This window comes from Dipodomys merriami, unplaced genomic scaffold, assembly GCF_024711535.1.
Source record: "Dipodomys merriami isolate MVZ:Mamm:240054 unplaced genomic scaffold, mDipMer1.0.p SCAF_2, whole genome shotgun sequence".
Lineage (NCBI taxonomy): Eukaryota > Metazoa > Chordata > Mammalia > Rodentia > Heteromyidae > Dipodomys > Dipodomys merriami.
This window is the reverse complement of record NW_027203381.1, coordinates 58,674,743-58,700,221: the sequence shown is the minus strand read 5'-3', so window position 1 is coordinate 58,700,221 and position 25,479 is coordinate 58,674,743. Positions and strand designations below refer to the sequence as shown.

General features: G+C 39.2%; 1 protein-coding gene across 2 annotated transcripts in view; it reads right to left on the bottom strand.

The window, feature by feature from the left end:
- The window catches only part of Vps8 (VPS8 subunit of CORVET complex), a 228,588-nt gene extending 205,317 nt beyond the window's left edge, over positions 1-23,271 (bottom strand). The window contains exons 1-4 of one of the 2 annotated variants that reach the window (XM_070029740.1): positions 23,211-23,244; positions 22,247-22,377; positions 8,303-8,529; positions 7,058-7,126 (exon numbers count right to left, since the gene is read on the bottom strand). In XM_070029740.1, the coding sequence (XP_069885841.1) occupies positions 7,058-7,126; positions 8,303-8,455 (222 nt within the window). In that variant the 5' untranslated portion in view covers positions 8,456-8,529; positions 22,247-22,377; positions 23,211-23,244. Of the gene's footprint in view, positions 1-7,057; positions 7,127-8,302; positions 8,530-22,246; positions 22,378-23,210 lie in introns of both variants that reach the window. The other variant, XM_070029739.1, reaches the window with a different exon arrangement.
- Between the last annotated feature and the right edge of the window lie 2,208 nt (positions 23,272-25,479).

The following is a 25,479-nucleotide window of genomic DNA, read 5'->3' as shown; positions in this document are numbered from 1 at the left end:
TTCTGTTTTTGGAACTGTTATGCAGATTACTGTTAGCTGCAGAATAATTCTTAAAGATACTTCACTGGTTAACTAACAGACAGTGTCCAATTAGAAGACAATAAATACCACTGAATATAGTACTATAAGAACTATGACAAGCAGATATAAGAAAGGTATCCTGGGTAAGAAATACTGCATACATATGTATTGATTTCATAATATGAATCCTGCCCATGGAAAATGAAGTGACTGAACATGAAGGGAATATATGAATAGATGCTTGAGATGATCAAGAAACATAAACTGAAATCCAAATTCTATAACATCTTTTATTCTACCAAGCTAGGTGGCAAAAGGTACCCACAGTGCCTAGTTCAAAGCATGACACAAAACCAGTACTTGCTTATTTAATGAATCAATACAGTATATGTAGTACACAGTGAAAGGCAACTTAGATTTTTAAGAAGTGGACAGGCATGATGGGAACCATGTTTTAGAGAGATAAATGGACTATATGAAGGACAGAGAGGCAGCGGGAGACTAAGGCAGGAAGAAAAGGAGATCCCAGTTGAGGAATATAGCAGAAATCAAGAAATCAAAAGAAATATTACTGAGATAAAATCAAAATCCCTTGGTAAATGAGGAAGGAGTATTGGTAAGGGAGAAGTCAAAGACAATTCCAAGGTTTCCAGCACGAGTAAGTAGACAAAAAGAGATCACAAAACCTATGGACAACAGATAAAGCACAATAAGAAGGCTTCATAGAAGTTGATTGTAGGGCTGGGAAGGTGGCTCAGTGGTAGAGTGCTTGCTTTGCATGCCTGAGGCCCTGGATTTGATTCCTCAGCACCACATAAGCAAAAAGAAAAAAGCCGGAAGTGGCGTTGTGGCTCAAGTGGTAGAGCGCTAGCCTTGAGCTGAAGAGCTGAGGGATAGCGCCCAGGCCCAGAGTTCAGGCCCCATGACCGGACCCAAAAAAAAAAAAGAAAAGAAAAAAGGAGTTGATTATAAGTTACCAAAATTACTTTCTTTTACAGCTGGACAAACACATTACATTTTCAAACAATATTCTTGAGAAAGTAATCCACGCTCATTATTCCACCCTTGGTCTACTCTTCCCAGGCTACTGACTACTAATGTGGCTGAACTTACTAGCCTATGGTCTTGTTTTAGTGAGCATGCGCTTGTCTTCCAGGCAGCATTTAACCCTGCTGACCATCCCCCTACTTCTTGAAATTTTCTCTCCCTTTGGTTTCCAACTGTCCCTTTTCCCTGTTCTCTTACAGATTATGGGCACCCTTATCAGTCATGTTCTTGAGCTCCTTCTCTGCCATGTACTCAGTGTTATTCCCTACAATTCATATTCTTAGCTGTCTTACCACTTACCTACCTCCTGTTTCAGCAAGCTCATCCAAACCTATGCTTTAAGTACCATGGGTAATGACCCTGATGAAATACATCAACATTTCTCTTGGAGTTTAGGTCTGTATTTACAACTGCTTTCCAGATAACTTCATACACATGTCTGCTAAAACAACATTAGCAACTGACAAGGAGACATTATATTACTTCAGAGTTATAAGATTTAAACAACTGCTGTAGGAAAAAGAGAAGAAAACTTCAGAAACAAGAACTCCAGCACCAAGGTCTTAAGAGACTCAATCAAAACCTTATTTGATTTTCTTAAGCAGCCTGGGGACATAATTAAGGAAAATCAATCAGCTGAGTGAAGCAAGGTTTACAGAAGTGAAAAAGAAATTTGGGGAAATGTAAGACTGAGCATGTCAAGACTGAATTTTAAAGTGCTGCCATGGAGTGGAGACAACAATTTTCTAAGCTGATGTATAAAATCTACACCATTTAATCAAATTTCAGCTAACTTACGTGTGTGTGTGCATTTGTATATATTGTTTTCTAAAAACGTATATGGAAATGCAAACACTAAGAATAAGGAAAGCAATCATAAAGACAAGAAGAGAACCAGAAGATTAGAAACTACCAACAAACCCCACTAAAAAGGTTTAATCAATAGAAAGTGATGTTGAGGAGTCTTTTCATTCTGTATTTTTACATAGGAGGCAGGAAATGTTTGGGTCTGTTACACTTAACAGACCAATAGGATCAGACCCATACATATCTGATCACCTGATGTATCACAAAGGTAAAGCCATAACCACAAATACCCTTTTCGGCAAACAGTGTGTTAGATCATATCTCACATTAATATATACAAAAGCTGCCAGATGGATTATAGATCTAAATGTGCAAGGTAGAACTATAAAAGGTTTAGAACCCATAGGATAACGTCATTATGACCTTGCAGCTGGTCAAATTTTCTTTAAAAAGACACCAAAAAATTAGCCATAATGTAAGTTTAATAAGGTAGACTATATGAAGAACTTGTGCTTATCAAAAAAAATTAGTAGAGTAAAAAGGTCTTTTATAGAACAAAAGATGATCAATAAATATATCTACTAAAGGGAAGATCAAGGTTTGAGGCTAACACAGGCAAAAAATTAGCAAGGCTCTATCTCAAAAAGCAAGTCAGGAGTAATGGCACCAGCCTATAATCCTAACTATATGGGAGGCCACAGATAGGAAGATTACAGTCTGAGGCTAGCCCCAGGTAAAAATTGAAAAGTCTAGCCAAAAGCAATTTATTTTCAATTTTATTTTTTTGCCAGTCCCAGGGGTTGAACTCAGGGCCAGGGCACTGAGCTTCTTTTGCTCAAGATTAGTACTCTACCACCTGAGCCACAGCACCACTTCCAGCTTTTTTTGTTATATGGTACTGAGGAATCGAACGCAGGGCTTCACACATGCTAGGCAAGCACGCCACATTCCCAACCTGCAAATTTTTTTTAAAGAACCCAAACAAACAAACATACAACACCTCAGTACAATTAAGTAGGTCACAGACAGAAAAAGGTTACTCATAAAAGTGATACCCAAATCACTGAAACATATGTCATGGTATCCAATTTCATCAATCCTAAGGCAATTTCAAATTAAAACCATGATGTGAAACCACTAAGCATGAGGACAAAAGGAAAACAGAAAAATTAAAAAACTGATATGTACACAATTAACCAGAAAGTGTTTATCAATATAACCACTTTGAAGAACTATGGCAGTATTGATGAGAGGTGAATGAAATTACACCTATCACACATCACTTGTACATTAGGTATATGCCCAAGAGAATGTGTGTAACCAGAAGATGTGAGTAAAAATATTCTCAGCAGTGCTCTTTATAGTGGACACAAACTGGAAAACTACATAAATGGCTGTCAATAGTAGAATGAATATATAATAGTGTATACATAAAGAATTTTATATCATAATGTAAATAAATATTATACACAAAAAGTATGAAAAACATAACACTGAGGAAAATAGACATACAAGTACATATTCTATATGTGAACACATGTGTATAAAAGTACATGATTCCGGGGCTGGGAAGGTGACTCAGTGGTAGAGCGCTTGCCTTGCATGCCTGAGGCCCTGGGTTTGATTCCTCAGCACCACATAAGCAAAAAGAAAAAAGCCGGAAGTGGTGCTGTGGCTCAAGTGGTAGAGCGCTAGCCTTGAGCTGAAGAGCTGAAGGACAGCGCCCAGGCCCAGAGTTCAGGCCCCATGACCAGATCATCCCCCCCTCCTCCCCCCCCCCCCCGCCAGAAGTACATGATTCCACATTTATCATTTAAAATAGGCAAATCAATGCTGACAGAAGTTAGGATAATAATTACCCTGTTGTTTGTACTAAAGGGACACCAGAAGAGCTTCTAGAATGGTAGTAATATTTTACTTCTTCCTCTAGACTCTGGTTACACAGACTATTCTGTGAAAATTTGCCATGCTATACATTTATGATTTGTGTACCTTTCTGTATGTCCATTATACATCAATAAGACAAGCTGGGTATGATCATGAATGCCTGTAATTCCAGTTACAAAGAACGTAGAGATAGGAGAATCACAGTTCATGGTTTTTACCCTGGTAAAAGGTAGCAAGTCCCTGTCTCAAAAACAAGACTGAAGGGCTGGGAAGGTGGCTCAGTGGTAGAGCGCTTGCCTTGCATGCCTGAGGCCCTGGGTTTGATTCCTCAGCACCACATAAGCAAAAAAAAGAAAAAAGCCAGAAGTGGCGCTGTAGCTCAAGTGGTAGAGTGCTAGCCTTGAGCTGAAGAGCTGAGGACAGCGCCCAGGCCCAGAGTTCAGGCCCCAAGACCGGACCAAAAAAAAAAACAACAACAACAACAAACAAAAAAAACCAGAAAAACAAAAAAACAAGACTGAAATGGTAGCATACAACTGTTATCCAAGCTATGGAGAAGTGCAGATATAAGCATTGCTGTCCAAGGCCAGTCTACCTATCCGAAAAATAACTAAGGCAAAAAAGCCTGGAGATGTGGTTTAATTGTCAGAGTACCTACCTAGCAATTACAAGACTCTGAGTTCAAATTTTAATACCAGGGGGGAAAAAAAGGTTCAAAAGTTACTTCTGGTTGCATAATTCAATAGTAAGACCCCTCTAAGGGACTGGAATATAAGAAAGATCAAGAGAGGTGGTCTTGATGAGATTAAATAAGTTAAGGTAATAAAATAAGAGAGGCAGTTATGACTAGTTAATAGAAATTCAGACTTAAAAATCTCAGAAGTAGCACAATTTCAAAGAATAACAAGGCCTAGAATTATTATTTCATACCCTAGTTCCAAGATCCAGGATGTATCAGTCATCTCTAACTTTCAATTTTTTTAAGTATCTTGGACATCATCCATTCCTTCCAAGCTCTCCAGGTTGATATTAGTAAATACTTATTTACTCTGTCCTTTTTACTTATTTAGTTTTTAACTTACTTTTTAAATTATTACTATTCTTATTATTTTGTCAGTCCTGGGGCTTGAACTCAGGGCCTGGGTACGGTCCCTGAGCTTCTTTTGCTCAAGGCTAGTGCTCTACCACTTGACTCACAGTGCCGCTTCCGATTTTTTTTGTTTATATAGTACTAAGGAATCTAACCCAGGGCTTCATATATATTAGGCAAGTACTCTACCACTAAACCACATTCCCAGGCCTACTTCTTTAATTATTTAATACTCTACAATTGAAATTCATTTCTTTCATTTATCCACACCTACCTCCATGAGTGTAGTGTAAAGGCTGGCCAATTTCCAGTCCCATTTCTCTCTCAAGGACAGAGATCGTCACATAACATTTTATAACTCTAGCATCAAGACCCAAACATACCAGGCACCAAGTTATACTTTGGGTGATAGCAGATTTATCATCTCTGTAAACCACTAATGTCAGTATTTACTTTACAGAGAGATAAGGAAGTTTTGTAAGAACAGTGTGCCTTCATTATAAGCCATACCCTCATTCATAAGTATTATTTTCTTTACCAACATTATATAAATATTTACAAGTGGGAGTTTCATACACAGTCTTCTACACTTATTTGTATTTCACACTTGGTAATTAATTGAAATGAGAATGTAAATAAGATTATATTAAAAAAACTGACTAAAATTAATTCCTCATATCTAAATAGAAGATATTTCTCTATATTACAAAGTAATAAATAAGGGACATTTCACTGTAACAGGATTCTTTCAGACCCAACACTGCCTTTGTCAAAACTGGATATGCTCCAGTCTCCCCATGAATCATGCAGAACATTTCTGAAGTTAAAATATATTTAAAGACACAGCAACATCAAAGGAATATATATATATATATATATATATATATATATATATATATATATATAAAACAGAAATCAAAGCCATAAAAGAAAAAGTTCAAAGAGCAAGTAGTTTACATTCTATGAAATACTGCCTACAATCCTACTATACAGGTAAAAAAGTGACACAGACAGAGGTCCAACATACTCAAAGCTATGATATCAGTTCTGTTGAGAGATGCTTGCATCCTTACCTTTTGTAGAACAAAACTATAGATCTGAAATAGATCAATATATTTTTTTAAAGTCTTTTGCAAATTAGAAGCTAAAGCCTCCAAGAAAAATTCTAAGCAAGTTTTTGGGGTCAAAAAGTCTAAGCTGCTGGGCACCAGTGGCTTACGTCTGTAATTCTAGCTATTTGAGACAAACAGAAACTGTCAGACAAGTTGATGTTAGGCAAAATGAACCCCAAGATAATTCTAGCTATTCAAAAGGCTGAGATCTAAGGATCACAGTTCAAAGTCAGCCCAGACAGGATAGTCTGTGAGACTCTTATTTCTAATTAGCCAGCAAAAAGCTGGAGTAGAGCTGTAGTTCAAGTGGTAGAGCCCCAGCCTTGACTGGAAAAAGCTCAGGGACAGTGTCTAGGCACTGAGTTCAAGCCCCAGTACTAGCACACACAAAAAAAGTCTGAACTGAAGGGTTTCATGGCATACTTTACTACCCATGTACTGCCTTTTAATCTTCCAATTCAGAAAAGAGTAACACCAGTTCAACGCAGGAAACCTTAATAGAGTTGGTATTTGTGACATAAATTCTGGAAGTTCAGTTTCCCTCAAGATCAGACTGATCGAGCTCATTACATAAGGTGTTCCTCAGTGTCAGAAGATCAAGTATTTAAATATCTTAGCACAACCAACATTGTATCTCCAAAGAGACATGAATTTAGAACTTCACATAATAAAGCACAAACAAGCTTTTTTTTCTTCAGTGTTGGGGCTTGAACCAAGGGCTTCATGCATACTAACTATATGTTCTATCACTGAACTACACTTTCAGTCCTAAAAAAAAAGACTTTTTTTTAAATCTGCCAAAAATTAGGCATTGTGCTAGGCACAAAGACTCTAAAGATGATCAAAACATGGTTTCTGCCCTTAAGAAGCTCACAATCTAGACCAGTGCTAGAAATAGTGTACGTCTGTGTTGCCCAGTATACTAGACACCACCCACATGTGGCTACTGAGTCCCTTTTTCAGGAGCTTTGAGAAAGTAACTTATTAACTAGTGGCTACTATATTGGACAGTATGCATCCAGATATACTCTAAAACCCAAAGAGTATTAAAATCAATGTCCCAAAATGATAGCAATCATGAATATTTACTTACCTCATTTAGTATGCTTTCCAGAGTTGGAGGAGTATCAACTTGAGGAATATCAAACTCCTTGTCATCAATCTAAAAAAAAAAAAAGAAAAAAAAGAAATTAATTCTCACACAATGATGCCTTTCCTCTTACAATCATGAGACTGTTTAAGTGTCAATTAAAAGGGGTGCCAGTGGCTTACATCTGTAATCCTAGCTACTCAGAAGATCTGAGGATCATGGTTTGAAGCCAGCCCAGGCAGAAAAGTCTGAGATTCTTATCTCCCACTGACCACCAGAAAACCGGAAGTGGCTCGGTGGCTCAAAGTGGCAGAGTGCTAGCCTACAGTGAAAAAATTCAGGGATAGTATCCAGGCCCTGAGTTTAAGCCCCCCACCTAAAAAAAAAGAAAGAAAAAAAGAAAATGGGCAACTCTACCACCAGATTATATAGTCCATTCAGTAATCTGTGCTAAAAAGGGTTGATCAAAAGACTACAGAATCATTTTCTTTCCTGTCCATACATTCATTCAGTGACTCTCAAGGAGATGCATGCACTGACTGCACACCCCAATGACCCTTTCTAGAAAGGTGGTCTTTTGCACCTGCCAAGGAGGGCATCAAGATGACAAGCACCATGTCTTATGACACCCTTCTGCTTTAGTAAATTTAGACATGACATAAGCAATATACTGAAGTCTGTTATGACATTCTTAGTTATTTCATAAATTTTGACAAGAGATGACTAGGCCAAGAACCTTATCATTAAATATTCTCATAGTCACAGAAACCTATTAAAATAATTTCAATCAATGAGGGAGACAGATAAAAATTCTAAACCTACCATTAGCTCTATGACCTTGAAAAGTCACTTAATAGCCACACAACAGTGTCTTCATCTATAAAATGGATTATCACAGTGCTGTGACAGCTGTGAAGCTCAAATGACAACATGAATCAAAGTGTTCTATAAACTGTAATGGACTGCACAAATAAAGAGTGATAGTATCTCATAAAACTGCACAGACTCCTAGTAACCTATGCAAAAATGATAGGCTTAGAGTGTTTGGATCATAAAGCACACTGTAAGCAACACGTTTGTTAAAATCATCACTTCATAGAAGCTGAAATTTTACTGGATTATATCTTCTTAAAATGTATATTAATTGTACAAAGTGAAGAGTTTCACTGTGATATTACCTTACATACATAGAACGTGATTTGATCATATTCACCCCTCTGTTATACTTTTATCTCCCTCACTGCTTACCAAATCATTTTTGAATTCCAGTTCCTTGTCCAAATCTATGTAAGAGAATTTTGAAAGTGAAGCTTCTAGATTGAAAGACTTATTCAGTTCTTCTTCAGCAGTCTTCGCACAGAGGTTCTGTTCCACATTCTCATAGTCTGGTTCATTTTCCATGTTGCTTTTAGTATTTATAGTCCATCAATCCAAGCAAGTGTTTGGTTTTGGGCCTTAGATTGAAATGATGATCTCTTTGAGGGAAAAAAAATATAATTTAGATTTCCTCTTGTCAACTAGTCATTGCAAAGACTTGGCCATAGGGAAAGAAAAATAAATACTGGGGTATAGAGTAGGATATGGGGGGAGGGGGGACACAAAGGAGGAACACTCTGGGAAGTAACCCAGCACCCAAGTCATGAAACTAATTAAACTGACAGTCATAAAACTTGGTAAGCTCTAGACCCAGTACCAAGTAGATTCATGTACCTAACAGCACAGGGGCAAATTGCTGCCAAAAGCTGCAATTAATCCTTATGTTCCAAAACCTCAGGGTAGCTCTCTAGTTGCCTTGGTGATAAGCAAGGCTTTGTTGTGGCCATCCATAAAGGGGCTCACAGAGGTCTCAGGGAGCTCAATACAGACCTGAAGTATAGATTATATAGTTAATTGGTATAATACTGGCACATCTGAGGGTTCAAGTCTAATAGATATTAGGGGAAACAACAGTATCCATATCCCCAGGATAATATAAGTACACAGATGACCAGGGATTTCCTTTTTTCCTTTTATTTTTTTTTTCTCCCAGGGATTTCTAAAAAGAAAGCCAGTTATGGAGAAATATGAACATTTTCAGTGGAAAGTAGAATATTTTTTCATATATTTTAGATTTAAACAAACCCCTATATTATATCAAAAGACACAGTTAATCCAACATATTTCTGGAAAATTAAAAATGTATTTTAATTATTACATTATTTTTATTTATTTTTTTGTCAGTCATAGGGCTTGAACTCTGGGCCTGGGCGTTGTCCCTCAGCTCTTCAGCTTAAGGCTAGCGCTCTACCACTTGAGACACAGCGCCACTTGCAGTTTTCTGAGTGGTTTATTGGAGATAAGAGTCTCACAAACTTTTCTTGCCTGGGCTGGCTTTGAACCACAATCCTCAGATCTCAGCCTCCTGAGTAACTAAGGATTACAGGCGTGAGCCATCGGCACCCAGCTTAAATTTTATTTTAGATGTTTCTAAGTTGAGTTTCAATTAGACCATAAGTGACCACTTAGTTATGCCTATTTAGAATAAGCAAAAATATAAAAATATAAACAATGTCATAGTAGCAATGATAAAAATAAAGATCATTTTGTTTCCTAAATAGCATTTTCTGTAAATCAGTATTCTCACCTTGTTCCACAGTTCTACTTTCTATGGTTTCAGTTCATTATAGTCTACTAAGATCTGAAAATATTAAATGGAAAATTCCCCAAAAAAATGAATTCATAAGTTTTAAATACTGTGCTAAACAGGTAACATGATGAAATCTTGCACTATCCTGGATCCATCTCCCTGGAACCATGAATCATCCCTTTGTTTAATGTATACACCTCATATATGTTACCCACCAGTTACTCACCTAGTACCTGCTTAGTTATCAGACTGACTGCTGCAATATTTCATGACCCTTACTTTCCTTAATAATGGCCCCAAAGTACAAAAGTTGTCAATATACCAAAGAAAAGTCAGAATGCTCCTCTAAATGAAATGGTGCAAGTTCCTGACTTACTTAGGAAAGAAAAATAAAATAACATTTGAGGTTGTTGAGATTTATAGTAAGAACAAATCTCCTATTTGCAAAAAGTATATAGAAGGAAAAAGAAATGTGTGCTAGTTTTGTTGTTAGATCTCACATTGCAGAGGTTACAGCTGTAATACTTAGTCATCACTGTTACAGCTGGGGTGCTTAGTCATCACCTTGCTTCATCTCATCACTCAGGTACTGTATCTGATATCACATCATCACAAGAAGGGTGAGTGTGGTATACAATAAGATATTTTAAGAGATACCACATTCACCAAACTTCTCTTATAGTGCACTACAATTGTTTTCTTTTATTATTAATTGTTGTAAATCTCTTACTGTGACTAATTTATAAACTAAAAACTTTATCGTAAATATATATGTATAGGGGGAAAAAAAAGACACTTGGCTCTCCATATCATAGGTTCCACACCCATGATTCAAACAACCACATATCAAAAATACTTGCCAAAGGACTGGGAGTATGTCTCAACACTGGCAGTACCTAACATCAGGTGCTAAATGTACCGCTCCTAACTAATGAGTCAAAGGTAGCAGCAATACTAATGTTTGTATACATTTCTTCAAAGAAGACTGAACTGACTCATGACAAACTACTTTTTAATTGCCACTCACTATTATTTGTACCACTAAGCAAAAAATGGCTGCAATTCTTCAAGACACATTGACAAACACATATTAATCTAATTCATATTCTGTGGTCCCTGAGGACAGTTATTAAGTTTTATTCTTCTGCAGTTTTTTAAATAGTGTAAAAAGATCATACAGAGCAAAGAAAAAACTTTTATTTTGGCAATTTAATCATCTAAAATATACTTCACATTTGTCTTTCTAAAATAACTCAGAAATACAAATAATTGTCCCCTTTGGCTCTTTTTTTTCTCCTTCTGGAATTAAGAGGCCCAAAGACCAAATAACAATTCAGCATCTGTGAAAAACAATATCCTACTGATGAATATGAGGTGATCAAGCATTCCCTGAAGAAAGAACATCACCCTGCTATCCTCCATTTCCAACCATCACTTCACTGGTCTCTGATGGGATGATAAAGTGAAAGAACATAAGTGAGCCATGGAGCCATTAAAATCACACTTGAATCTGGACTTTTGCCAGTTCCTATCTGAGACTGTGATCAGTTGGGTAACCCTTTCTTTGTGTTTGTTTGTTTGTTTTGGTCTGCTCGTGGGGTCTGAACTCTGTGCCTGGGCACTGTCCCTCAGCTCTTCAGCTCAAGGCTAGCACTCTACCACTTGAGCCATAGCGCCACTTCCGGCTTTCTTCTTTTTTCTTATGTGGTGCTGAAGAATTGAACCCAGGGCTTCAGGCATGCAAGGCAAGCACTCTACCGCTGAGCCACCTTCCCAGCCCTTGGGGGTTTTTTTTAACTGTATTTTTTCGCTGTCTTTTCTTTTTTTGGTACTGGGGATCGAACCCAGGACACTGCACTTGCTAGGCAATTGCTTTGACACTGAGCTACATCCCAGCCCAGGTAACCCTTTCTTAATTCCTTATTTCTACATCTATAAAATTGAATAGAGTGGACACTTGTGGAGCTTGCTCAGCACAGAACCTCTTATTCTGGGTAGAGCTCCTTCAAACCCATGTTTTGTGGGGGCTGTCAATTCAAAATGCCTTAGGAATAGCCACTGTCCTTTACCAGGGTTCATTAAACTGTAACTAAGAAGGAAGGGCCATTTCCACTGTTTCTAAACAATGAATAAGATCAAGCAGTCCTTATTCTCCCATCTCCATCCTCTTCTGTAAAGAAAAAATGAGAGGAGAAATGGGGAGAATGCAATCAAGAATCCAATGTATACTCTACAAAATTAGGAAGAATGAGGGAAGAGGTGGGTAAGAGAGGGATGGGCGAGAATGTTGAAAGAGGTAATATTGATCAAGATATATTGTATCTGTACATTGCTTTGTTAAATGGAAACTCCTTTGTACAACTACTTAAAGATAATAATAAATAGAGGGAAAAAAGAAGTCATTTGTTGGTGGGAGTTGGTGGCTCACTCCTGTAATCCTAGCTACTCAGGAGACTGAGATCTGAGGATCACTGAAGCCAGCCTGGGCAGGAAAATCTGTGAGTCTTTTATCTCCAATAAACCACTCAGAAAAAAGCCAGAAGGGTTCAAGTGGCAGAGAGCTGGCCTTGAGCGCAAAAAGGCTCAGGGACAGCATCAACACCCTGAATTCAAGCCTCAGGACGGGCAAAAAAAAAAAAAAACAAAACAAAACAGAAGTTACTTGTTGAACATGTATCAACTAAACAGCGATTATGAATCTATCATTGGTGGTTTACCTCCACTGGCAGAACTCTCCTGCTGAGTAGATTCCTTAGTAACAAGAAACCAACTAAATATAGAGAGGAAGAAGAAAGAGAACCCTGACATCATTCAAGGTCCAAGTTCTAGTTTTCCAAAAAGTTAACTAGGCCCAAACTGCTTGGCAGTTTGGTTACATAGGCCAACATACTCTCCTTTCACCACACTCTTTTGGGGGAGAAGGCAGGAATCATCATTGAGATTACAATTACTTATCTCCAACCTGCCTTGAGGAACAAATTCTATGATGATTATAAAGCATTTAAAATAATATCTGGACACAAAGTAATTTTAAGAAATATTAGCTATTATCATATATAGTTTACACTGTAATTTCCAATATTTTCCAAGTTACACTCTGATTCTAGAACCAGTGTTTTAGTAAAAGTGTATCCAGTGCTAAGTGGATCAATCAGAAACCTTCTGACACATCATCAACCATTTCTTCACGAGCTGAATGACAGGGGCTTGTTCAATACTGCTGCAGCCCCTAGGCAAGTTACCAGAGGTACTTAATCAAAACCTGTAATTACGATTGTGAAAATGCCTTAGATTACTAAACTGCTAAAATCATATTTGAACCTTTTTTAACCTCAACATTTGTCCATACTTCATCAATGAAGCCAACGATACCCCGTCCTTAGCTCCTCCTTTTGTCACTTAGTGGAAGTTATTTCTTCCTTCATGATAGTGAATTTTTCTCAGATAGGCTAAAAAAATGAGCAGCTGATGCTATTTTTAAAGAAAAATGATTACTGCCTATGAATCTACAATGTATGATAAAAGACAAAAAAATTACTTTGGGGCATGATAAATTAAACAGGACTCTAAACATTCATACAGTGAGACCAAAGGAGGATATTCTTGGGAGAGGCTCAACAGCTATTTACATATGATCATATAAAATGATGCTTATCAAAATGAACTCCAAGAAATGGAAACAAGGGGCTTTTTATTTTACTTTTTATGACTTTGTTTTGTTTTGTTTTTTCCCTTTTGTCACTGTTTTTGATTTCTGTATTTCCTGTCTGCTATGTAAGTTTATCTGTTTGGAGGAGGGTAAGGGGAAGCACAGAAATAGTGGGAGGGGCTGGGAAGGTAGCTCAGTGGTAGAGCACTTGCCTTGCCTGAGGTTCTGGGTTCGATTCCTCAGCACCACATAAGCAAAAAGAAAAAAGCTGGAAGCGGCGCTGTGGCTCAAGTGGTAGAACGCTAGCCTTGAGCTGAAGAGCTGAGGGACAGTGTCCAGGCCCAGAGTTCAGGCCCCACAACCGGACCCCCCCCCCCGCAAAAAAAAAAATAGTGGGACAAAGGATGAAGTAATTCAGCAGTGATATTCACCAGACACTGTGTTGAAAAAGAACTATACAACTTGGGGATGTGGAGGGGGCTCAGGAGGGAAAAAATTGGGAGAATATGAGGGAAGAGGTGACATTATTCAAAAAGAAATGTACTCATTAATTGACCTATGTAACTATAACCCCTCTGTACATCACCTTTACAATAAAAATAAAAATAGACTAGTGTGGTAGCTTCTGTGAATTTTTCAGAAATTCACAGATCTAGGCCTAACCTACTCATGGCAAGAAGAATGATACTGGCATGATGAATATGTTACCTAATGTGACAAAGTAAATGTTACCTAATATGACAAGCAGGTGTGACTAAATAAGGACTCTGAGATACAAAGCTTATTCTGGATTATCCAGGTGGACCCAGTGAGGGCATATGGGTCTTTAAAAGTGGAAAACTGAAGCAAAACTGCATCAGTCATACAAAGCAATGTCAACTGAAGCAGGGTTAGAAAAATGCTGGTTGCAGGCTTCAAAGCTAGAAGAAGAGTACCAGCAGCCAAAGACAGGCAGCCTTTACATTAGAGGCTGTAAAAGACAAAGAAATGGATTCTCATCTAGAGCCTTGAAAACAACCACAGCCATGTCCTGACACCTTGGTTTTAGTGAAACATGTATTACATTAATGACCTACAAAACTAAAGTAGTAAGTCTGGGTTGTTTTAAGCCACTAAATTTGTGATCATTTCTGAAAGCAATAGGAAATGAATAAACCAAAACACTTTAATTAATTTGTTTCTGGCCACATGTCCAAGACTCTGAAATACTAACCTCTCCCTTAACCAACTGGTGTTGCCCTAGTATTTATTGAGCAAGCTCTTCATTTCAATAGACAGACCAGTGATGAAATGCATAATATATGGTGCTTAAGACTGTACACTGTATGCACATACTGCTTTAGATATCACTTAAGCATTATCCCAGTACAAAGACTGACAATGAACTACTTACTCCCTCTTGTATGGAATCCTACAACTACTTCTTTACTCAACATCTATATGGTCTGAGTTTTTATAATTTTTTTTCAGTTCTAGGGTGTGAACTATGGCCATGTACTTGCTCAGCTTGCTTGCTCTTCTACTTGAACAATGCCTCCAGCTTTGCTCTTATGCTGGTTATTTGGGAGATGGAATCATACAAACTTTTTTACCTAGGTCTGCTTCAAACCACAATCCTATAGATCTCAGCCTCTTGAATAGCTAAAATTACAAGGCTTGAGCCACGACTGCCCAAGAGTTTTTATAATTCTTACAGGAATGCCTTCCAGACAGAACTTGCAGAATATACAATAGAGGACATCAAATACTCCTCAGTCTCTCCCAGAGTGAAATCAGATTAATCTGACAGGAAATGTATATTACAGAATCATGATTATCAAGGATGCTATTAAACTAATAATAGTTCAGATTTAAGATTATCTGACACTTTGATCAGTTTCAAGGTTATTCCCAACCAATTAATAATGGAGTCAAAGATCATTTTTTAAAAAACTGCACCACATAAAAAACAATGATCTCATTATGACACTGACCAACTGAGTAGGAAATAAAGAATGTACCCTACAGTGAACGAGGTTAATGTGGAACTTTTCCACCAGTTTGTTTATTGTTTGCTAGGAGCAAATCTTTAATTTAGGGCCTAGGCACTGTCCCTTAGCTTTTTTGTTCAAAGCTAGTGTTCTACCACTTAAGCCACAGCTCTACTTCTGTCTTTTTGCTGGTTAACTGGAGATAAGAGTCTCACAGACTTTTCTGCCCAGGTTGGCTTTGAACCTGGATTGTCAGTCTCAGCCTTTTGAGTAGCTAGGATTACATGTGTGAGCCACTGGCACCCTGTTACCACCAGTTGTTTTTGTTTTGTTTTGTTGCCTTTTCTTTTGCTTTTTTCTTAATAAGTTTTTTATTGTGAAAATACTGTACAGAGGGGTTACAGTTAAATGAGCAAGGTAAAGAGTACATATCAAGCATTGTTGCCTCCTCCTTTGTTTTACCCCTACCATCCTTTCCCTCCCACCTCCACAACTACACTCCTCACCCCAACCTAAATTGTAAAGTTTGTTTTTCAACATAGTGTCTTGTACATCTCATTGTTACAATGGGTAAACCTGTACCCCTATTTAAACATTTTGTTTTTTCCTTCCCCTCCCCAAATTATACCTACATCAAATACAGTGAAAACAGGGGTTATACCATGACGGAGGAACATACAAAGCAACAAAAAAAAATTACATGGTACCTTATAAATATGTGAGAAATAGCAAGAAAGAAAAAAATTACTTGTGTCTCTATCTTGGAGTTGATTTTGTTTAACTTCATCTTACCTGGTCATATGTACATAGCTTTCGACCTTTTCTATTTGTCCCAGACATATACTAGTTGTTCCAAATAAGGGAAACTATGGGACCTATGTTTCTTTGTGCCTAGCATACTTCACTTAATATAATTTTTTCCAAGTCTTTCCATTTCCTAACAAATGAGCCAATGTCATTCTTTCTGATGGAAGTATAGAATTCTATTGTATATATCTACCACATTTTCTTGATCCATTCATCTACTGAAGGGCATCTGAGTTGGTTCCATATCTTAGCTATGGTAAATAATGCTGCAATAAACATAGTTGCAAGACCATAAACATGGTCTTGTTTGAGATCATTTGGGTAAATGCCCAAAAGTGGGATTGCTGAGTCACAGGGGAGCTCTATGTGGAGTCTTTTGAGGAACCTTCATACTGCTTTCCAAAGTGGTTGAACAAGTTTACACTCCCACCAACAATGCAGTAGGGTTCCCTTCTGGCCACATCCCCTCCAGCATCTGTTGTTGTTAAGAGTTCTTGATTATAGCCATTCTATCTGGGGTGAGGTAGAATCTGTGTTGTTTTGATTTGCATTTCTTTTATGGCTAGAGATTGAACATTTCTTCATGTGTCTATTGGCCATTCTTATTTCCTCTTCAAAGAAGTTTCTCTTTAAATCTTTAGACCATTTTTTATCGGGCAGTTGTTTCTTTGAGGATTTGTTGTTGGGGAATTTAATTTTTTGAGTTCCAAATATATTTTAGATATGAGACCCGTATATGTTGTATGACTAGTGAAGATCTTCTCCCACTCCATGGGCTTTCTATTGCTCTTGCTAGCTATGTCCTTTGCCCTGCAGAAGCTCTGCAGCTTCATGCAATACCATTTGTCCAACCTTTCTTTGATTTGTTGTGTTTCTGGGTCTCTGTTAAGAAATTTTCAGCCTGTGCCAAGGAGACCTAGGGTTTCTCCTATTCCATCCTGTAATGTTTTCAGAGTGTCTGCTTTGACTCCAGGTCTTTGATCCATTTGGAGTTGATCCTGGTGCAGGGTGATATATAAGGATCTAGCTTTAGTTTTCTACATGTGATTAACCAAGTTTTTCTACATGTGATTAACCAAGTTTACCAGCACCATTTACTAAAGACCACCAGTTTTTAAATGGCAAGAATTCTCAACTATTCTCCAAGTTCCAAGATCCTGAAATTCTCTAACATCCTTTACATTTTTCACTTAATGAAGAAATCAAGTTTGTTTGTTTTTTTAATTTAGAGTATTGTGATAGGCTTCATGAAATCGTGATATGGAAACAATGCTGCTCACTTTGCTTCTGGTCTTCCTAATCAAAATATATTTGTCACTGGTTTGTCTTGTCTTTTTATGGTTTGTGAAAACAAAACAAAAAAAAAGACTACAACAGAGCATTAACTTCTATTAGTTTTCTATTATCTTGCTCTAAATGGTCTGACTCATTTTTAACAGCTCAATGGCTACAGAATAAAATTCTAATGCTAAGCCTATGACTCCAGGAACATATGAGCTACCTCCTTCTCCTACAATAGACTTATTATTTGCACTGAGTCCTTCAAGAAAAGCTTCCCTTTGCCTTCAGGTCTGCTCAAGCTGGCTTATCTTCCCATTCCTTTCCTTCTTCATTTATGAGAGTTTCTTCTTTCCTTATGGACTCTTGTTCAATTTAAACTTCCTATGACCTGTTTCTTCCCTAACCTCTTTCTCCATGCCCAAAAAGTCAGTACCTCACTTTCTTTCCTCCCCCTCTTTCCCTCCCTCCCTCTTCCTCTCTCTCCCTGCCCCTCTTTCATTTCACATAGTAGCCCAGGCTGGGTTCAAACTTCTGATTCCTCCTACCTAAGTCTCCTGGAATTACAGACACAAGACACCACATTCAGTTAAAACAAGTCTTCTTTACAAATATTTGGGTATGTTGTTTGCGTGCGTGCGTGCGTGCGTGCGTGCGTGCGTGCGTGTGTGTGTGTGTTTACAGACTGAGGTTTGACCTCAGGGCTTTGTGCTTGCCAAGCAGGCACTCTCCACTTCAGCCACATCTTTAGCCCTTTTTGCTCTTATTATCTTTGTTATAGGGTCTTGCTTTTCCCCCTGGCCAGCCTGAACTTCAATCCTTCTATTTACATGTCTAGCTGAGATGACAGATACATGCCACTGTGCTGTGACCACCTATTAGTTGAGATAGGGTTTTGTGAACTTTTTGCCTAGACTGGCCTCCAAACTCCTGGGCAACTAGAAATACAGGCAGTGAGTTACCTTACCAGATGACTATGTCTTTCTCCCCAACTATGCAATAAAAATGGAGCCACACTTCCTTCCCTATCACTGGGTTTACTAATTCACATACTATGTAGACATTTTATAATATTTGCTGACTAATACAAAAATCAGAAGACAGGAGTAACACCTGTGTTGCAAATTAAACATGTAAGTTTTTATTATCTACAATTGTTTTTTTTTTTTTTTTGTCGGTCGTGGGGCTTGAACTCTGGGCCTGGGCGTTGTCCCTCAGCTCTTCAGCTCAAGGCGAGCACTCTACCACTTGAGCTACAGCGCCACTTCCTTATCTACAATTGTTAAGCTTCAGAAAGTATTGTTTCACTCATAGTATACAGAAATCTATGCCCAAGTCAACTTATAATTGGTTTCTACTTTTATGTAATCAAGTTTGTTAGCCACTGCAGGTCATATTTATCAGGTATCAGTTTAAAAACTATTTCTGCAAAAAAAATTTTTAACCAATTTTTGTTCAGCTTATTTCTTCACCATTTGAACCACCATTCTTTCCCCACATCTGGAATGCAGGTTCCAAGAGAACAAAGATCAGATCTGCTTTGTTCACTGCCATCTTAATGCCTAATTGCACAGTAGCTAATCAATCCAATCACCCTTGTCTCTCCCTCCATAGGTGAGTATCCAAGCAACACTGCACCACTGGCTCCCAGAATGTCAATGAGCAGTTCTTGGTGTAAGAGACAGTTTAGTCACTATAAAGTCCCCAAACCTGTCAAAGTTCTACTAGAAGTTTGTATTTAAAAGAGACTTTTTTAATCCCTATAAATTTTTAATGATTTAGCTCATATATAACACAACTCCATAATCACAGACTTTTTGTATTTTTTCACATTAATTTAGCCTACACATGAAAAATAGGAATGTTCCATATATCCCTTCCACTTACTATTCTTCAGTAAAGAGAAAGAGAAAATAATGATTCACATAGAGCCACACTATTCTACTCAGTAACTATATGCTTCACAGTGAACACAGGAGATGGATATGTGCTGTGCTTTTGGTCAGTCTCAGTCTACTTCATCTATGCTAAAAATAATAAGAAGCATGCTGTTCCAACACAGAGCAAAAGCTGGCTGTGATGTACTTCCTGAGAGACAGATCACAGGTCAGTCTCTGCTGTGACTCCTTTCCAGATTATACTTTGAGGATATCAAATTTTCATCTTACCCATGGATTAAAGTTCAGAAACAGGGCTGGGAACGTGGCTCAGTGGTAGAGCGCTTGCCTTGCATGCCAGAGGCCCTGGGTTTGATTCCTCAGCACCACATAAGAAAAAAGAAAAAAGCCAGAAGTGGCGCTGTGGCTCAAGTGGTAGAGTGCTAGCCTTGAGCTGAAGAGCTGAGGGACAGCGCCCAGGCCCAGAGTTCAGGCCCCACGACCGGACCCCCAAAAAAAAAAAAAGTTCAGAAAGACTGTATTAGATGCATGAGACATTTCTTACTTGATCCCCAAGTTTCTTCCTAACTACAGGTACATTTAAGTAACTATAGCTCAAAGTACTCAGAGCTACCACTATGAGAAAGACCAAATCTGTTTCTTTTTTGGTCATGTCTAAATGAAAATAATGACCATTTAAAACTTAGGAAATGGGCTGGGAAGGTGGCTCAGTGGTAGAGCGCTTGCCTTGCATACCTGAGGCCCTGGGTTCGATTCCTCAGCACCACATAAGCAAAAAGAAAAAAGCCGGAAGTGGCACTGTGGCTCAAGTGGTAAAGCGCTAGTCTTGAGCTGAAGAGCTGAGTGACAGCGCCCAGGCCCAGGGTTTAGGCCCCAAGACCGGACCCAAAAAAAAAAAAAACTTAGGAAATATATATATATGTATATATATGTATGTGTATATATATATATATGAATATATAAAACAAAAATGTAAAAAAGAAAAGTGGAGGAAAAGAACAGTACCTGAGACCTGCCCGTACACCATGCTGAGTTACTACTTCAAACTGTCAGATACAAGCAATACTCAAGGAACATCTATTCTAGAAAAGAAAGCTCTAATCCCCTACCAGAATATATAAAATGGGAAAGCACTATCTATAAATGTCCATGTCCTATTTATTATATTAATTTTATGCCAATGTGTATGAAATGATCAGTAAAATGAATGAGAGAAATTACTTCTTTCTAGCTTCTAGTAAGTCTCTGCTACTATGAGAAATCTAATCCCAAGATCTCCTAAGAAGAGTCTTGGATAAGCTCTGTACACAGGCTATCATACTCCCTCTTCCTCATCATATAACTGATGTAGAGAAAATCCTAAAATTTATATACACAAAAGATAGGTTATTAACTGAGTATATGATGGCCTTTCTTTATTAATTCTCAAGTAATTAAACTATCATTCTAATTTCTCTTGGTTAGATGTTGAGAAAGATGTAGAGTCACATAACAATTATTCTTTGGTTTTGGGTAAGAAGAGAAAGCTTCTTGCTGAACTGCAGAGGCAGAAGCAAAAGTTAAAATATCCCAGCATCTTTCCTATCTTTGGATAGTTGCTCCTGAACTCCAACTATAGGACTTTAGTAGTACTGTCAAACAAGTGCCAATGAACTCAACCAAAAGAGTAAGGCACACAACATTTTTATGTCTTATCTGACCAATCAAGCCCTTCTCTGGAATCTGTAAACACTGGAAGCACAAGTTTTCTCTCTACTCTAAAATACAGTTTGGATGATGTAACACAGAAGTTGTCTTGAGTCCATCTTTCAGCTCTTATATAGTAGAATGAGACACACACACATATCATGAGACTTGCAATTAAAGAAGCAGAGATAGCCAGATGCTGGTGGCTCACGCCTATAATCCTACTCAGGTTGAGATCTGAGGATTGCACTTCAAAGCCAGCCTGGGCAGGTAAGTCCCTGAGACTCTTATCTCCAAATATCCAGCAGAAAGCACTGGATGGAGCACTGTGGCTCAAAGGACCACGCTTGCCTTGAGCTGAAGAGCTCAGGGACAGCGCCCAGGGCCAGAGTTCAAGCCCTACAATTGACAAAATAAATAAATAAGAGATGGGGACTGAGGAGTCAGAGGTTGTTTGTGGGAGGAAGAAAGATATAAACCGGGTGCCAGGGGCTCACGCCAATAATCCTACTCAGGAGACTGAGATCTGAGGATCATGGTTCAAAGCCAGCCTAGGCAGAAAAGTCTGTTGAGACTAATTTCCAATAATCTACTCAGAAAAACCCAGAAGTGGCACTGTGACACTGTGGCTCACGTGGAAGAGTGCTAGCCTACAGCACAAAAAGGCTCAGGGACAGTGCCCAGGCCCTAAATTCAAGCCTCAGGACCCCGCTCCCCCCCCCCCAAAAAAAGAAAAAAGTAAGTTTAGTAGTTATTGATGCCCTAACCCTTCCCAAATTTGTGAACCAATAAATTTCTTTTTGTTTAAGCTCATTTGATTTGGATTTCTGTCATTAGTAACAGAAAAGAGCTTTCACTTAAAAAGCGTATTACCAGAGTAAATCTTAGAAATTCCTAACAGTGTATATCCAAGGCAAATCTATGGTTTCTGGTTTGAATACACAATGAATTTTTATGCTACATGGAATAACTATAACTCAAACCTTAATTCAGGATTGATCTCATAAATATATAAAGATGTTATCTGAAACTGTAGGTCATGAAAGCATGCCATCTAAAGTCCATGAGACTATATAAGTAGATCATATGTTAAACACACTTTATTTAAAGTTCAAAAGGCCCTAATTTTCACTCACATATATGATATTTGGTGCCATGAATGTGAAATAGAATACACCTAAGGAACACCAACATACTCCAATATCCTGAAAGACAGATAGCATTCACCTGTTGCTGATGGTCCCAAGTACAAAGAAACACATAGGAAGATGAACTTACTATTCTGCTATAGGTCGTAAAGAACGCACATTTGTCTCTATGATCATCTGAATATTAATAGTTCACACATTTTCCCCATCTGTCTTCATGGTGCATCTGGTGTAACAGGCCAGTGGATTCAATATCCTCCACTTAAAATTTAAACATAAGCAAACACGCATCTTAAACACATGTAGGTCCTCCATCCCCATTTATAACAGATATACTTCCCGCCAGTTGCAACTGACATGCAATTTTCACCTAAATACAAACATCTGAAAGAGAGGGACGGGAGGGAGTGGTAGAACGGGCAGTGGAGAAGATTCAAGCCTTCCAGTGCATTCTAACACGGGTCTGGGGGGGATACGGAGGAGCAGAGAGGCCTGCTTATTCGGAGCAGGCACCCTAGCTGATGCTGATCACACCGAGTCGTGCCTCTATCTCACTCCATCCTCCCTTGCAGCACACCCACCCCGCCCATGTAGAGACTGTGGGCAGCGCTTCCCTTCCTCCCCTGAGTGTCACGCCTGGAGAACTAGCGAAGACAGCGGTGCCTGCACTCTAGAGCGCGCCCCACGTTTCCTCCTGCTACCCTGGCTCTGCGGTACCCCTCGCAGGAAGAGACTCGAATGCAGTACTCAGACGCGGTCATCCCCGCGGGCCAGCTGCACAGCGGCTCCGCCCGACCTGGGGCGGCAGGGCCACCCACCTCCCAGTCTCCGGACCGCGAGGCAGGCGCGGAGTCCCCGGGCCGGACCGGCCGGGGCCCGGCGCAGGGCACGCCCCTCCGCGCCGGGGTCAGCGCGCCGCGCCCGCGGCCGGGGCCGCCCAGCCCGACCCGGCGGCTCTGTCAGCTCCCCAGGAGGCGCCACGGTCGCGCGGGGGACCGGGGCTCAGAGCGCCCGCGCGCGTCCTCCGGCCCACCCCGGGGACTCCCGTCTCATCCTCGATATCCCGCACTCTCTACTCTGAGGAGACTCGTTACCTGCGCTCCCAGCCATTCCGGCCCGGATCCCGAGGCCCACGTGATCCTGCCCCTGGCCTGGCTTTACGCATGCGCAGTACTCAGCCACTACCAGCCACGCTTCCGCTTTCTTCCAGCCGCCGAGTTCTCTCGGGGGCGGTCCGCGCCTCTACACCTCGCCCCTATTTAAAGGGCCAGAGGGATCGCTTCTCCTTGATAGCCTTAATGGATAGCTAACCACTTGGAAACTAGGAGAGAGGAAAGTCAGAGAATGAAGCACACAGACCAATAAATAATAGTCTGAGATGGGGGAAGAAAGACTCTTTCAGCCCTTAGTCAGTAAATTCACCTAACCTTCAAGAAAATGACACTGTATTTCAACCAAGACAGAAAGGATAATTTCTGATTTCTGGAGTTTGCAGCCAATAAACAGAGAGGAAAATATATGTGTGTGTGTGTGTGTGTGTGTGTGTGTGTGTGTGTGTGTGTGTGTATGTGTGTGTGTAACATATATGAACACGTATATTGTAAATATATTGCAAATACTGCCAGAGGATGATAGCCATTAGGAAATTTTTTTTTAAAGATGATGACCATTCCTAATTATCAACATTGCTCAGAAAAAAAAATGCATAGCACAGGAGGGACATAGACTGAAACAAAGGAGCTAACTTTATTTTTCTTGTTGCTACTAAAAAGAGATGAAAGTTTGCAAGGCAAACTGGCTTTTAGACTTGCCCTCGAGGTAACACGGACCCCCGGACATAGATGATATACCTGCTAGGCCTATGGTCAAGAAGTTAGAAGAAGAAAGAATGCCAGAAGGTACTCCTGGGAGGAAATACAAAAATTAATCAGTTTGCTAACATTTTTGAACATCAATTGAGCTCACTACACTTCTGAGCCTGCAGAAGACCAGAGCTGGCAAAAAGCACCCTGCCCTCCAGATACTCTAGGTCCAAGAACTGAAAGTATAGACATCATAATAGTATAAGGCAGACTGAATCAAGTGACATAAGGTTTGGAGACATCATTTTAGGGTTACCGATGAGGGGAAATGAAAGATTTCAGGGACGTAGTAATAGCCTATATGGACCTTGAAGGGTTTTAGTAGGCAGAGAACAGGGAGAATGCTTTGCTTACTGAGGAAAGTATGGGATCAATTGTAAACAAAAACAAGTTTGAGGACTAGTTGCTGTCTTAATGTGGCTGAGAGATGGACAGCGGCTTTCAAATGTCTTAACTATTGCCCCAGTAAGAAGTACATTTCAGGGTTGGGAAGATGGCTCAGTGGTAGAGTGCTTGCCTTGCAGGCATGAGGCCCTGGGTTCAATTCCTCAGCACCACATAAGCAGAATAACCCGGAAGTGACACTGTGGCTCAAGTGGTAGAGCACTAGCCTTTGAGCTGAAGAGCTGAGGGACCGCGTCTAGGCCGAGTTTAGGCCTCATAACCAACAAAAATAAATAAATAAATAAATGTCCTCTTTTTAAAAAAGTACATTTCAGCCACAAAAGTATATATTAAAATATATATGTACAAATACATAAAATATAAAATAAATATGTATGTGTATGCACACATATATATATTCAGCATGATTATGCACACTAGTATATATATAATGTATATATGTATTTATTGTGTGTGTGTGTGTGTGTGTGTATGTGTCACAGAAACTGGCTAGAGACAGTGAAATCAAAAATGTGGGTGACAAAGAACTGTTGGGATACAGTGTTAGGTGAGAGACAGGAAAGTTTTAACTAACTTTTCCAAAATGTCTCTATAGCCAGTATAGACTTATTCTGGATAGCTGTAGAGAACAAATCTAAGATTTGGGGGTAGATGATGTAAAGAATCATTTCTGCCAGGTGCCAGTGGCTCACGCCTGTAATCCTAGCTACTCAAGAGGCTGAGATCTGAGGATTGCAGTTCAAAGCCAGCCCAGGCAGGAAAGTCCCTGAGACTCTTGTCTCCAACTAAGCACCAGAAAACCAGAAGTGGTGCTGTGGCTCAAGAGGTAGAGTGTTCGACTTGAGCAGAAGAGCCCAGGGACAACACCCAGGCCCAGAGTTCAAGCCCTATGACTGGCAAAAAAATAAAATAAAAAAGAATTCGATTTCTATTCATAATAAGAAATGTTTAGAATAGTTCAAGCAACCACACACACACTAAATCAACAATGAGAAATAGTGTCACAAAATTTCCAGGATTGTTTACACTAACAAAAAATTATAAAAAGGAAGTGGTGCTGTGGCTCAAGCGGTAGGGCACTCACCTTGAGCTGAAG